At 38.4% G+C, this 14,426-nt stretch overlaps 2 protein-coding genes across 5 annotated transcripts in view; one reads left to right on the top strand and one right to left on the bottom strand.

Moving 5' to 3' along the window:
- The window catches only part of CMSS1 (cms1 ribosomal small subunit homolog), a 225,945-nt gene that overhangs the window by 66,662 nt on the left and 144,857 nt on the right, over nucleotides 1-14,426 (top strand). The window lies entirely within an intron of this gene.
- Nucleotides 4,073-14,426, bottom strand: part of LOC139680995 (filamin A-interacting protein 1-like) — a 122,621-nt gene continuing 112,267 nt past the window's right edge. Inside the window, exons 4-6 of the mRNA XM_071574079.1 lie at nucleotides 13,296-13,582; nucleotides 10,910-11,083; nucleotides 4,073-4,255 (exon numbers count right to left, since the gene is read on the bottom strand). Of these exons, the coding sequence (XP_071430180.1) occupies nucleotides 4,073-4,255; nucleotides 10,910-11,083; nucleotides 13,296-13,565 (627 nt within the window). The 5' untranslated portion in view covers nucleotides 13,566-13,582. The remainder of the gene's footprint in view (nucleotides 4,256-10,909; nucleotides 11,084-13,295; nucleotides 13,583-14,426) is intronic.

Genomic DNA, 14,426 nt, shown 5'->3' with positions numbered 1-14,426 from the left:
TGGAGATCTCCAGAGATCTCTTCCAACTTGGGTCACTCAACAGGTTGTCACATGAACTGACTGACCTTGAAGGTGGCAGCAGTTGGAGCAAAAAGCACAGTTAGATGAGAGAAACTACAGCTGTGAGACTTTAGCAGATTTTCATTTTTTGTGCTTGGTGAATGCTGACCCCTCAGATGGGTATAATGATGACTTATATCTTAACACTGAAAAGGCCCTTTACTTGAACTGTTGAGAACAAATATCCAATCAAGTGCAGTAGAGTAAGGTGACTGACTGAGGGTTTTTTCAGTTGCTTAGAGCATAGGGAGTAAGTTTGCATTTAGGAAATGTTAGGATTTTCTTATTTGTAAAAAATTGTGTTTTGTTCTTCTTTGGACTAGGTTCTCTATATGACCTTTGCGAGTGTGAATTCAGAGCTAAAACAAAATCTTACAGCTTTCTTCACTGTAGAAAAGGACCCTCATATTGGTAGATGATCCTTAAATTTAAGATATTATCAATGACTTCTATATTGCCCTGCAGAGTTTTGTGTTAATATTTTAATTCTGAGAGCTACATTTATCATAACTGCCTTTAAACATCTGCTTACATTGCTTATTAGCAAACTGCTGTTTTTCCCTATCCTATTGAATAACATTCACTTATTTAACTGATGTATCTTCATTATAAAGCTTTACCCTTTGTATAGTTGGGAGTCTGCATAGTATATAGAAAGTCTGAAGATGGAACACATCTATACATTGGGACATTTCTTCCTTTCATCCAGTTTAAACCTGTAATTCATTTATTTGCATGATACCTTCATTTTCTTTCAGTTATTAGAAAATGGGGAATAACTGTGCTTACGTAATGTTTAAAGCTCCTTGAGATTTGCAGTGGAAAAGGACTGTGTAAGTGTTAAACATTTTGCTATTTTGCTCTTTTGTTTCTTTTTTTCTGGTGTGGGGTGGAGAGTACTGTGTAAAAGCGTAAATACTTGCATGCATATGCCATGTGTATTTAAACTGGGAACATGCATGTCTAGAAAACTTTCTAGTTTCATATTTTAGCCTTGTAAAATGTTTTCTAAAACAGCAGCTTGTATTATTTAACTGTGCTGCAAAAATATGGAATGTGGATTAGTATTTTTGGACAAATGGGTACATCCTCAGTGGAATCTGTCTTAGAATCTAAAGTGAGTATTCTTCCTAGTCCTTGATCCTGTTCTCCATCCTCCAACCCCGAGAAATGCAAGCACTTCTAAACAAGGTCAGTGGCTTTTATGCTATGATTCTTCATGTGCACCTCGTAGTCTGTGTATCTGGCTTAGTTTTGGCTGGAAACAAGCAAAACACTTAAAGTTCCTAAAGGGTTAACATTGTCTAATCTGGTCCTCATATCTTGAAAGCTGTCACTAGGCCTGTCAAAAGCTTATACTCCCAAATCTGACAATGTACAATTTCTGAGGACAGTCTTGTTGCCTTATTATGAAGTCAAAGCAATTCTCGGTTGTTTAAGCTAAAGAGTTTTTACTGAGTCATCAAAGTCTGTTAATATTTTGCACAATCCAAACATCCACTCTTTTAATGAGAAATGTCATTGATGAAGGGTGTAAGGCAGTGGAAAGGCCCTAGGGATGGAAGGTTGCCTGGTTTATGTAGAACATGATCATTTGATAAATACATCACTAAAATTTTCATTTAAGAATTATTTGGTTCTGTTCTTCCTGAGACCATATGCAAGAGAGAGGAAATGCTTTCTTTCTGCACTATTTGAAAATATACCCAGCATAGTATGTAGAGTTGGATCTGACTAATAATTTGTTTATTCTTGCTGTAAGGAATAATTTTCAGAACTTCAGCATTACTGTCTTACAACATCTAAATTTTTTTCGCTTTGATCATGTAGTCGCATATTATTTATGTACCTTCTTTGGCTTGCATACATTTTGTATTCTTCAAGGATATCTTTAGCATATAGTGTAGCATTGCTCTTTGATAAAAGCCAGGTACTTTATTGACTAATTGAAGTTCAAGATTTTGCTTTGAATCCGGAATACTGTTAGGAATGCTATATATCCATCACACAGAAGGAAATATTGTTTCTGGCTGAAAACAGAAATTAAGTTAATTGATGAATACTTACTGCTCTTCTGCCTTTTTTTTAATTGAATTGAGGGTAAGCAAAAATTCATTTGTCATTGCATTATGTATGAAACCTTTGGTAGAGTTATATTTGTTCTTAATACAAATGCAAAATTCACATCCTGAGAAAATTTAAACTGGACTAAGTTTTTTAAAATGGAAGAAAAAGTCACTTTTCTGTGTCAGGCAAGCTGATGTAGAAAGAGCTGTGCCTGAACTTGCTGAGTGGTTTTTTGGTTGTTGGGGTTTTTTTGTTGGTGCGGTTTTTGTTTTTTGTTACGGCAGGCAATTGCATGGAGATCTTGATGGTGACATTACTTGGCAAACATTTTGGAATCAGCTCAACATGTGACATCACACCCCCTTAAGGTTTTCCACATAAAATACGTCCTCAAAAAAAAAAACTCAACAAAAACTGAACTTAATCTGAAATCTGTTATTACATCCTCTAAGGTCCCATTAGGCACCTTGGTATTCCTCCCTCTTCCCACCATTTTCCAGGCAGCTAGACTAAATGTTGCAGATGATAGTGGTAAATGTTTTATAGTCTTCTTGGAGAAGTGGGGTGGAGGGGAGGGAGGGATATGAAGGAGGAGCAGGGCAGAGAGTTTTAATCCCATGCCTATCCTGTTTAAAGAAAATAAATAAATTGCAACGACTCCGATGCTTAGTCTTTTCTTTGTATAGCTTTTGAAACAGTGTGAGCACCTCCAGCTGATTTTTTGCCACTTTTAGGAACTGTAGTTTATTCAGTTCTGTCCCAGAGATGAGTGTCTCAGATTTTGAGAAGACAGCAGAGACAAAAGCTTCCATTGATCTCAGGTTCTGGTTCCTGATACCATGAGGTTTCACAAGAACAGTTCATAGTATGTGCTTTTCTGTGTGTGCTTGTGCTTGCCTGCATCTGTATACATTTTTTCTGGGAAACAAAGGGATTTTCTCCCCAGCCTCTGTAGTTGCCAGCTGTGAGTATGGCTGCATGCTCAGTGAGAAGCACGTGCTGTGTTTGATAGACGTGCAGGAGAGAGGTGTATGCAAAGTGCAGCAAACACTGCCAAAGAACGTAGAACATGATGTTACACAGGCGAGGCAAAGGAAGAATTATCTATGCATAATGTGAGTTTAGAACAGGCTTGACATTCTCACACCCAAACATTTGCATCTGTTCCTAAGCAAAAGGAAACTCAGACAATATTCTCCTATCTTCTGGAGTAGCTATCCAAGGAATAGGAAATGTTCTTTGATATTTTTTTCCGTAGGATGTGTTCAGTTTTACTACAGATTCGGAGAAGTCACAGTATAAAGTTGCTTTTGTAAAGACAGTAAATGACATTAAATTATTAAATTCTTCTGAAAATTGATATTGATATTGTAACACTGTGCTTAAGCTGTGATGCTTTTAGGTTATGCTTTAAAGTAAAGTTGGGTTTATGGGATTTATGCTAATTCTGGTGTGAGAACTTTGTCATTTTTATTTTCAAAGCTTTCTGTAAATTATCCTCTTCTTTTGCTTCCTCTCTCTGTATTTCTAACAAACACCTACTTTTCCTCATGTCTTTTTCTGCTGCCAACAAAGACTGCATGCCTGATTTCATATTCTGTTACTTACATACTGATACTGACCATTTAAAACACACTGAAAGGTTCACCTGTTTGATGTTGGTTATAACTTTATGCATTTGCATGTTTCCCTGTATTCTCTATAAGTGTAACATCCATGACATCCTGCAGAAGTGCTGAAGAATCTGCCACCTGTTTGACCTACCTCACCAGCTGATGGAGATTTAGACATTATTATTTTTTAGAGGTAATTAGTCATATCTTCACAGCTAAACTCTCAACATATAGCTCCACACATATTTCTGATGTTTAGTGGATGCAGGATAAGAAAGCAGACAGCAATGTTAAACAATACATACTTCTTAGTATTATGGCAAGAGGTAACCTTACCTTTCACATTCTTGTTCCAGCAAATTTGTAAACTCATCACTTTTTTCCATGTATTTGCTGTGCTTCCTCTTCTCTTCCTCTAGTTCATACAGAGTCTGTCTGTGTGATTTTTCTACCATTAGAAGTTGATCCAGCATTCGTCTGTGAGTTTCTTTCTGTTTCTCTACAACTTTATCAAGCTACAAAAAAAGCAAAGACTCCTGAAGTATTTTGAAACTTTTGCTTGCTCAGGCTTTCATTATTAAAAATTTGTAAGAGTGGCTTACTAATATAAACTGCACTTCATAGCCTAATGGCCAGGTTTTTTGGTCTCTGCTTGGAAAGGTTTATGTAGTTCTATCAGTCTAATTCTGACAAATTTGAAAAATGAGGTATTGTTTTGCAGCACCATCAGTTGCCTTCTTTTCCTTCTCCTGCCATGACTGTTCTTTAACAGCTACTAATTAACAGTTACTGTTCCCAAGGCTGTGCTTTTCTCATTGATCATTGTGGTAGAGAACCAGATGTCTTGGCAGAAGAAGCCTTGTCCGCTGCTTCACACAGTGGCTGACTGCTTTTGGGTTGAACAGAAATAGCTGCCTCACTTGTAGCTGCATAGGAAATAGGAGCATTAAATTGTTTTTGTAAGGTAGAAAGATCAAAATTCATTTTTTTGGTTTGACAGTAAGTGCATGGTAGTGCCAAGAGTGGAAAACAGTTCTGTCTCTTGTGCTTACTCTGAGCATGACTCTGGATTTCTGGAATAAGTAAGTGCTAAATTTTTTAATAGTTGAAAGTATTTAACGGTGTCATTTCCTGTTTTGTTTCTTAAATTGTACGTGTTGTTAAGGTCTTTGTCTTACAGATGGCATTTTTATAGCAGACTTTAGGCATCAAATTCCCTCCCCTCCCTCAAGGATTTCTGCTTGACTTCTGATCATAGATTCATTAAGCCTGGAAAAGAGCTCCAAGATCATGAAGTTCAACTTTTGACTGAACACCACCATTCCAGCTAAACCACTGCACAGTGCTACATGAAGTCATTTCTTGGACACTTTCAGGGATGGTGATTCCACCATCTCTCTGGGCATCCCAATGCCTGACAAACCTTCAGTGCAAAATTTTCAATTTTTCTAATATTACTATATAGTGATATTTTAATTTAAATAATCTATTTTATGTTTTGGTAATCATTTTGAGTTTTTCCGAACCACCATTATTGGCATAACTGTTTGCTGGGCTTACACTGTTAAACAAAATAATGTCCATAGAGAAAACTGTTGTTCTGAGGATTCTGTTATAATTTTGAATTCAGTATGTGACAAAGTTATGCAAGTGTGTGTGTAAGTGGTTTTCCTCTTTAGACATTACTGATCGAACTGAAGTTTGAGCTTGTTGCCCTTCGGAGACTGCCTCCTTCTTCAGGTCAACATTGGAATCCTTCTATCCCTCTTGGAAAAAGAGAAATTTTGAGCTCACAGCCCAGTGCCTCCTTTTAACCACAGACTATTCTAGTAGGTCATTCTGATTGTAGTGCATCACTCTATTAATAGGAAAGAATTCACAAATGGGCAGTGTGGGAAGCAGAGCTGGTTTTGCTTCTCTGATGTTTCCCCCACAAGGAATTCCATGTGCCACAAGAAACACTGGATCTTCAGATTCTGAGAGCCATTGCTTATTTTGGACAATTTAATTCCAAAGAGTAGGATTAATTGTCTTTTCCTCATGTTTATTCACAGTTTGGCCAATAGAAATGATGAGAGGAAGAGCTGGAATGCCTAAACATGAGTTCCTTAAATGAGGGAGGATATAATCAATTTCTGCATAGGCTTACAAGTCTCCTCCTGCTTATCTCGGGTTTTTTTTAAAGCTATATATATGTTTCTCATAAATAATTGTTAACTTTTTGTTGACACTGTTATGAAAAAGGAGCTATTGACAAGACTTTGAACATAGTTTAAGTCCAAAATATTCCAACAAAAATGTGGACCATTTTGAAAATTTCCTGCACTTTCAACTTAGGATATTAGAGAGAGTCTTTTCTGTTTTAACATAGTTGAGCACATTTCACACATGATCAAGAAATAAAAAGAAATCTATGGGGTTTTTTGTTTTGCTTGTTTTGTGGTGCTCTTACTGCAAATATTACTTTTTTTTTCATCTTGTTCACTGATAATTTGCACACTTTACGGCAGCAAGGTGACTGCTTTCTGGAATCATAATCCTGAAGCAGGACCTATCCTGGAAAAACATTTCTTACCTAAAGCCCCTTGCATATGCAAGCTTTCTCAGTAAGCAAGTGTTGCACGAATCTCCTGGCTGTTTTTCAGTATCTTCTAAAGAGGTTGAAAACTGTATTGCCTTAAAAGGTCAGGTTGAAGAAAACCGTCTCTTTTAATTTCTTCACACTCTCCTTTGTTTTACCAGAAGTAGACATTTCACAAATTGAAATCTTTTGTTCAGCTACTAACTTACCAGAAGGAGGTTTTATCAACCTTTCCCCTCTCCCCACAAGATTTCGGAGGGGTTTTTTTTGGAACAGCTATTGCAGGTGCATGAAGTACCATCACCTGAGTTTCTGATCCTTATCTTTTTGAAGTTCATGCTGTCAGGTGAATTTACACTGTTCTCAGAAAGAAACCTGCCTCTTGTTTTTTGGTAAAGTTCTGATACAGTGCAGCTTGCAGCTGTGACCTTGTCTTGGTTAAGTTGCTCTGGGCTGGACATCAGCTTTGCGTGAGTGCTTGCTGGTCAGTGCCCTCAGTGCAAAGTCAGGTGGGAAGAGGGCAAAGGTGTGAACTTCCAATTTGTTTTGGTAGGCAGTCTGTGTGGGTGTGGTTAAGAAAGTAAAGATTTGTATAGATTGGACCACCACTTTGAAAGTATATGAAGAATCTGAGGGGATGTGTAAATTGCTGTCATGAGAAAACATGGAAATTTCTGGCTACATGCTGATCATAAATCAAATGTGCCTGGTTCCAAACATGTAAATGCATGATGGAGATGAGGATCAGTCATCAACCAAGCAACAGTAACCAAGTATAAAATACTGTTGCTTCTGCACTGCTGGGTGTGAAGGATGTGGCACCTGCCAGCAGGGCTTTACAGGCTCAGTGTATTTTGTTTGCTCTGGAGAATTTGTTGAATGGCTGCAAGAGGTTAATTGAAGCAGTAATCCAAGCAGCATGTATGCAAGAAGAAAGGCAGTAACTCCAGGTTCTTGTTTTGCAGCTCTCAGTCAGCAATGCCAGTGCCTTTCACTTCAAAGTGGTGCTTTTGTCGGTGTTGAGATTATAACCAGTTGGGATTATTACTGGTATTTGGGATGGGTGAGGTGTGTATTCAAGGCAGGGAAGTGGAATGAGGAATTTTAAAGTGGGGAAGAGAACAGTAGTGTCCTGGAGAGACCTGCTTACATTAAAGGGTCAGAGAGAAAAGTAAATAAGCTGCTGCATTACAGCAGTTTGTGTGTTGCAGTTTTCTCCTATTGCTTAGATTAGAAAATGCATTTCAGTTCCTTTTCAAGCATGCCGCCAAATCAGTTCTACAGCATTTGGCTGTTGTGGCTGGGACAAGGTGGAGAGTGTGAGCTTGTGATTCCACTTGGAAGAAAAGCAAAGAAGTGCTGGGACTGTCTCCTGGTATAGGTGGGTTATAGAGAAGAGTATTGGAGAGGCAGGAGATACAACATCACAGTTAATGCAGACACGTGTAACCGGTGTGGGCTCTTGGCCTTGTCACACTGGTGGGTGTTCCTGTGCAGCATCTCTCCCTCCTTGCAGGACCGAGCAGAGCAGAGCCTGTTACTGGGCTGCTGCACTTCTCTGGTTTCTTGGGAAGCTGTTGTGTCCCTCTGCAAGATAAGGGCACCTCCCTGGGGAGCAAATGTGGCTCTTGCATTTTCCCTGTGAGATCTTGTGGCTGCCTCCCACGTATCCAGCAGAGAAGAGAGAGGAGCTGTGTGAACCCCTGCTGGTGTGAGATCCTCGCACAGAAGCCATCTCCGATCTCCAACAGCCCTCAGTTCCTCAGATTGCTCTGGCCCAATGCTAAATCTGCCTCTGCAGTAATACCCATTCATATGCACACATGGAAGTTGATTCAGGCTACACAGTTCTTAGCTAAAACCACAGAGAGCTAATAAGCAGCAGTATAAATGTCTTCTGTTGAAAATTAAAGTGATAAAATCTTAATTAGTGATTTGTCGTTTTGTTCTTCCTAACCATATGGGCTTTTTGCTAGAATTAATTCTTGAACATGCTGTACAATACAATGGAAAATAAGAGGCATAGCCTTACATAACTGTGAATAGTTCAGCAAGCTCAAAATTCACACACATTTAATAGTTTAAATACATTTTGCCACTAACTCCTGTCTGAAGTCGAACTAGGATGGTATATCCCAAATCCATTACATTGGAATTGAACTCTTAATCTTCCTTTTTAGACTGTTTTGTGTTTAGTGGTGTTACATTTCTTTATCCAAAGTTCAGTGTAATATTATTCCTGTTAGTAGTATTCCCTTGGTCATTGTTTATAAGTGTATAATCCTGAGTTTAGGATTATCAGAGATTCTAAGAACACTTGCCTTTCTCAACCCAAGTTGAGCCAAATATCCATGTGGATGTGTTGGTCTTCTTTTCCTAAATGCCACATTGTCAACATTATTGTTTCAGGCTCTTCCCATGACTAAATTATCGATGCCCTACAGCTATTGTCCTTGGAAGGTTTAACCAACACTTACAAGATGTTGTGAGGATACAATCAGATGTACTTTGTTAAAGGCTGCTGAGGATGCATCTTTCCCCAAGTTGATTGGCACTGGGATTTTAAAAATTGATTAAATTTTTAATTATCCTTGATGGATGCAAAATATAGGCTTTCCTCTAGTCTTGCTGCTTTTAGAGGAGTTCTCGAAGTGGTAGGAGGAATTGTTCATCCCATTTCTAACAGTGAGGCACTCGATTTTTTTATCTTCGGCTGTGTTACTGGAAGCTGGGTAGAGTTGGAAACCAGAATCTGCTTTCTAGTTATGTGAAGTTATCTCTCTTCTCCTGTATCACTTTCTCTGATGTTTTTTTGATTCTTTTAAAAAAAAGTTATTTTTGGAAATGTGGGAAAATGATTCTTACATTATTATTCTGTCTTTACTAGAATGTTGAATACTCTTTGGTTTTTGTTCAAGAGAAGTGGCAATTGATCTGAAGGCAGATTTTTTTCATGAGTAACTGACTCAGTCTAAATTGATAAACTGTGCAAAGATAGAAAACTTTTTTGGGCCTTTGAGTCAGAAGCAAAACAAAAATGGAAATCTGTTTTCTTACATCCTCCTCACGTGTGAGGAATAAGAGTAAGCTTATCTGATATTTGTTAAGTTGCAGAAAGAAATAGCTGTAGAGCACGTTTGACTGAAAAAACCCTCAGTTTAAGCCTGGGGTTAAACTGTCAAGGGTGAGATGCACATGCAGATATAAAGGTACATTGTCCTGATGGCAAAGGGGAAATTTAAATGGTCTGTTCCCAGACTGTGTGGCTGGTTTCACCTCTCCTTTGGTTTTCATATATGTTTTCAAAACAGAAAAAAACCCCTAAATGGATCTCTAACATAATTTAGGTGAATTTTGAAACTGAAATTGTGGAGTGCCTGCCTGTTACGGCATCCTTTGGTTTACCAAGATCAAGAAGTGGCAGTGGTCCTTCTAGTCTTTCAGTTGGTCTCAGAACATTTACCTTTCCCTTTTGGAATTGCCAAATCCAGTGGTGTTAGAAATTCTTTCTCTGCTATTAAGTGTAAGAAGAAATAAGTGTGTGTATAATTTATATATAAAGTAACAGACTGAACTTAAGTTTTCAAGTTTTTTTTGACTTCTCCTCAAATCATTTCCATTTGTGCTCAAAGTTTCTGTGACACAATGCCACAATGTTATAAAAAAAATTAACCTTCGCACGTGAACATTGTATGTTTCAGATTATATGCAGAGATTTTAACCTTTGAGCTTCCTAAATGAGTGTTGACCTTTTGCCTCACATACTTTTCTCTGAAATGATCTCTACATCCTTAGTACATTTCTGTTCAGAAAACTTGGAAAATGCTTGCTAGGAGAATATTAATCATAATTTCTGCTTTTATTTTTATTATGTTTATTTATACTGAGCAGCATGTTACAAATGTCTATGTAAATTGGAGACAATTCTCTAGGATTAAAAAAACACATTCTGATGTGAAGGAGTTTTAATATGTGGTGATTTGCATTGCAGGACAGAAATGAGTCAGATAACATTATTCAGGAAGTATGGTGGCTGCTGCAGTGTAATTAAACTAAAGGTTACTTAGGTGTGACATGCGAATATTAAGATTCCTGCCTGGATGAAGTTTCTAATGGCAGCTCATTCTGGTAACTCGTCAGACCCAGCAGGTACAGCTGTGCCTCCCCCACACTGATGGAGCTGGGATGTGCAGAGGTGGACAGCTGTGTCACTATTACTGAACGGGGCCCTGCCAGCAGTGCCCTTCATGGGACAGAGGGGCATGGGGAAGCTGCTGTTTGCATGAGTGGTCAATATGGATAATAGAAAGGGAAGAGAAAAAAGATGGTGTCAAGAATAGAAGGCTGATGACCAGCTTTTGAATTAGACAAAATCATGTCTGTCAGTGTGTAAAGCCCCCAGCTCACAGGATAAGTGAGGATCCTAAAATTTGGGTCCCAACTGGACCCTGGGCTTTGTTCTCTGGCACTTACACTCATGTTAGATTCTACATTTAGAGCTCATTTGCTCTCTTCCTTGGAAATGGGTGAGATATTTTCTATTGAATTTGGTGGGAACTATGGTTAAATATCAATTACTTGTTCTTACCTCTCCCATAGGCTTTTCATAGATATCTTCTTGCCATTGCTCAGCCTTTGTTTGAATAGCATCTCTCTGGAGTGCCTCTAACACCTTCTTGGGAGTAACAAAGCCGTATTGTGCTTCAAGCAAAGCCAAGTCAATTTTTTCAGCCTTAAGTACTCCTATAACTTCATCTTGGGCCTGCAGAAACACAAAGTAAGGCTTTATCTTGTTAAACTGTTTAAATGTATTCACAGGTTAGCTCTCTGCTTTTTGATTTTCAGACAACTGAAAAAAACCCATTCCCATGTATATAAACTGACCCAAAATAGTCAGTAACAGAAAAACAGCTGAAAAGTGTGAGGGGAGTTTCGGTCTTTGCATTTTATTAGTTCAGCATAGACTCCCAAGACCTTTAGAACCTTCATCAAAGCTTAAATACTTTGTTAATGATGAGATTGTATTGCTATTTCTAGACCAATGTGTAGCGTTCACAAGGCAAAATTTCAGGGCAAAGTTTGGCTTGTGGTATTACAAACTGACTTTAAATTGTTAGTGCAAGATGCTAGGATGCTTCTTGCAGTCTGAAAGTGTTGCACATCCTATATGTTCTGGGTGCAGATGGCTTCTGTACTTCAACCCTGCTACAGATGTGTCTCCATCTCCGTTTTTTTTCCCCCTGTCCCACATCTTGTGGTGGTGGACATTGCCCCCTGCCTCCATTACAGTGACATAATTGCATGAACTGTCTCAAACATCCATTTTTGTTGGATGCAATGATCTCAGTTTCAAGCAAGTATGTGCTAATCCTAGAGGAGTAGAATAGGAAGGAAGGAAATCAGAAAGAAGTATCTGACAGGAAAGGGTAACACTGTCATTCTGACTCCTTTCGGCTGGAAGACTTCTGTATTCCTATCTATGACTGTTTAAACAAATTTTAAAATACAAAATAGATTATTTTGAATCCTTAGCATTGTGGGAAAGAATAGAAGAGTGATCTTTGTGCATCTTAAATGTTCTGGAATTTGGAAAGTAGTGGCATCTAACTTAGAAACTTAATTATGCTTGGATTGACAGCTGATCCTCAGAGATTTAACTTGCCATTACAGGAGGTGGAAAATTAGGAATAAAAAAATGATACCTCCTTTGGAATTTCAGACATGATTTCAAATGTTCATGTTCAGCTCATTGTTTTCTAGTTTCTCATTTCACTCTAGTCCAGTTTTAAATCTTAAGAATTGAAGTGTGTGAGTGTGTATATATATATATTTATATATTTATATTGCACAATTGTAATGAATAGTCTGTGTATCAGTAAATATATAAATATATATTTAAAAGCCTCTCTTACTGAGAGGAAGAGAGAACTGTTTTGGAAGAGTGTATGACATCTGCCTTTTAACCTAAATGAAGAAAGGCCAAGTGAGCAGGAGAGAAATGTTTTGCAAACATGGAAATTGTGTTGTTTACATAATGGAACAATGTATAGCAGTTTGCCTTGGATCTACCCTCAGAGACTGGTACAGCTATTAAATACTCATATTGCATGTGTGTTCTGTTAAGCATGTATGTATTGTTATATAAAAGTACACACATATGTTAAGAATAGAACTACTCAAACACTGTGTAGGTATTAAACTCTGAAACCATGTGCTACACCCATTTATACCACTTCAACCAGTTTGCTTTTTCCTTTGCCTAGGATCAGTTTTAAAGTGACTGTTAATACTTCTGTGCAATAAGTCTGTCACAGAAATATTTTACTTGCTCACTGGAAATGTGGTTCCCACTTCCTGCAATTACATTTGACCAGGTTAGGCATCATTTACCACTTGACAGCTGGTTCCCTTTCTAGGTAGAAAAATGCTCTCTCTTCAAAATCCAGTGTCTTGTGGGCTAAGTGGCATGCAACACTTATGCTTCATATTATGGGAAATAAAATGGCTATTTTGATTTTTCTAGCAAAAGATGTTAAAATACTGTTGAGCAAGTTCTTACATCTGGCACATACTGATTCATAGGGAGTAATGCTCATGACTTCATATGAGGTGGGGGATAATAAATAATGAAGTGAAAGATCTTAAAGGTCTCTAATATGTTCTCTGTCTTAGTTTTACTATGACAAATACTTTGTATTGAAAATATTTGGAATAGGACAGACAACTGGAAAATTTTGTGAGTTCTCAGCTTTGAGAGTTACGTGGGGTGTAAAGATCACATTTCCCATCTGATAGCTGTAATGGCTATAGTTTTAGAGTGCTTTTGTACTTCGCAGTTCATATTTGTCCTGTAGCGAATTAGGTAAGGTGTTTCTTTAACATAAAAGCAGCAAATGTTTGTGGTGGCTGGGGGAATGGGGGCTTGGGGGTGGTGTGTCTTTAAATTTGAAATATAAAATGAGACAATACGTTACCTGTAATTCACCCTCGAGGACACTAAGAAGGAATAGCAAGTCATCACGAGAGAGATCCTCCCTTTTCTTGACAGAACTTCTTTGTTTTTTCTCTGCCTTAGGGCTTCTTGGGATGGTACTGGCTTGGGCTCCATCGTCCTTCTCTTTCTGCCGCTTTTGCACATTTCCTCTCCCACTGCAACCAGCCTCTTCCTTACTGTGGTCTTTTGGCCTGGGCTGGCTCAGCTTTGGTCTGGTAGGGCTTTCGGTGCTGTTACTTCTGGAATGCATGGTTTGTATCTCTGCAGCTGCAGGAAGTTGGGGAAAAAGTAATTGTTTCAACTAACGGAGGCTATAAAACTATTGCGATAGTTGATGGTGGGTATTATTCCCTCCAGAATAGTAATTTTCCCTCCCACACAAAGCTATTTGTCATTTGACAAAAGCTGACAACGTTGTATAAACCAACAGGACTAGGCTGTGATCCTTCCTGGATGTCTGTACTGAAGTGAATCTTTACTGAGCCTTATGCCACAGTCACAGTTCCCTCCTTGACATTTGCAAAGGCAGCACCTTTAGCAGCTGTGCTGGGCACATCAAACACCACGTTTCCCATCTGAGAGGCAGGGCCTAGGTCTTATTATGATAAGGCAAATTCAGATTTAGAAGTTTTTCACTAGGAAGATCTTCCTGTTCCAATTTAATAGTGTTCAAGCCCTTACTGTATTGTGTTTTTCCTTGTCTTCCTAAGGGAGAGCACAAAAGTGGTCCTCCACTACTCTGAGCTATCCAGTTGCATTATCCATGTTTGGCAAAGTGTAGGGGTTAGCAAGGACATCCAGGCTTCAAGGAGTGAGCATCACTGTAAATGCCCTCCCCAACACCACCACCACTACCTCTAAAACCAAACTACCTTGCCAATCATGACTTGTCCACCTCTAAAAACCATGTAGTATAAAGTGCTACAGTCCAGCACTCTGAAGGTGTTAGTACCTGGTGAAAGGGAAACTTAACCTAGCTAGGCCCCTTTGAAATGCCACTGTTAAGGAAACATACTCTAATGCTTTTGCAGATAAATGACTAACACTGTGTAAATATTGATTAACTTCAGGAACTCTGTTTTTGTTATCACTACTCAGATTAAGGTATGAA

This window comes from Pithys albifrons, chromosome 1, assembly GCF_047495875.1.
Source record: "Pithys albifrons albifrons isolate INPA30051 chromosome 1, PitAlb_v1, whole genome shotgun sequence".
NCBI classification, from domain to species: domain Eukaryota; kingdom Metazoa; phylum Chordata; class Aves; order Passeriformes; family Thamnophilidae; genus Pithys; species Pithys albifrons.
This window is presented reverse-complemented; position numbering and strand designations above follow the sequence as displayed.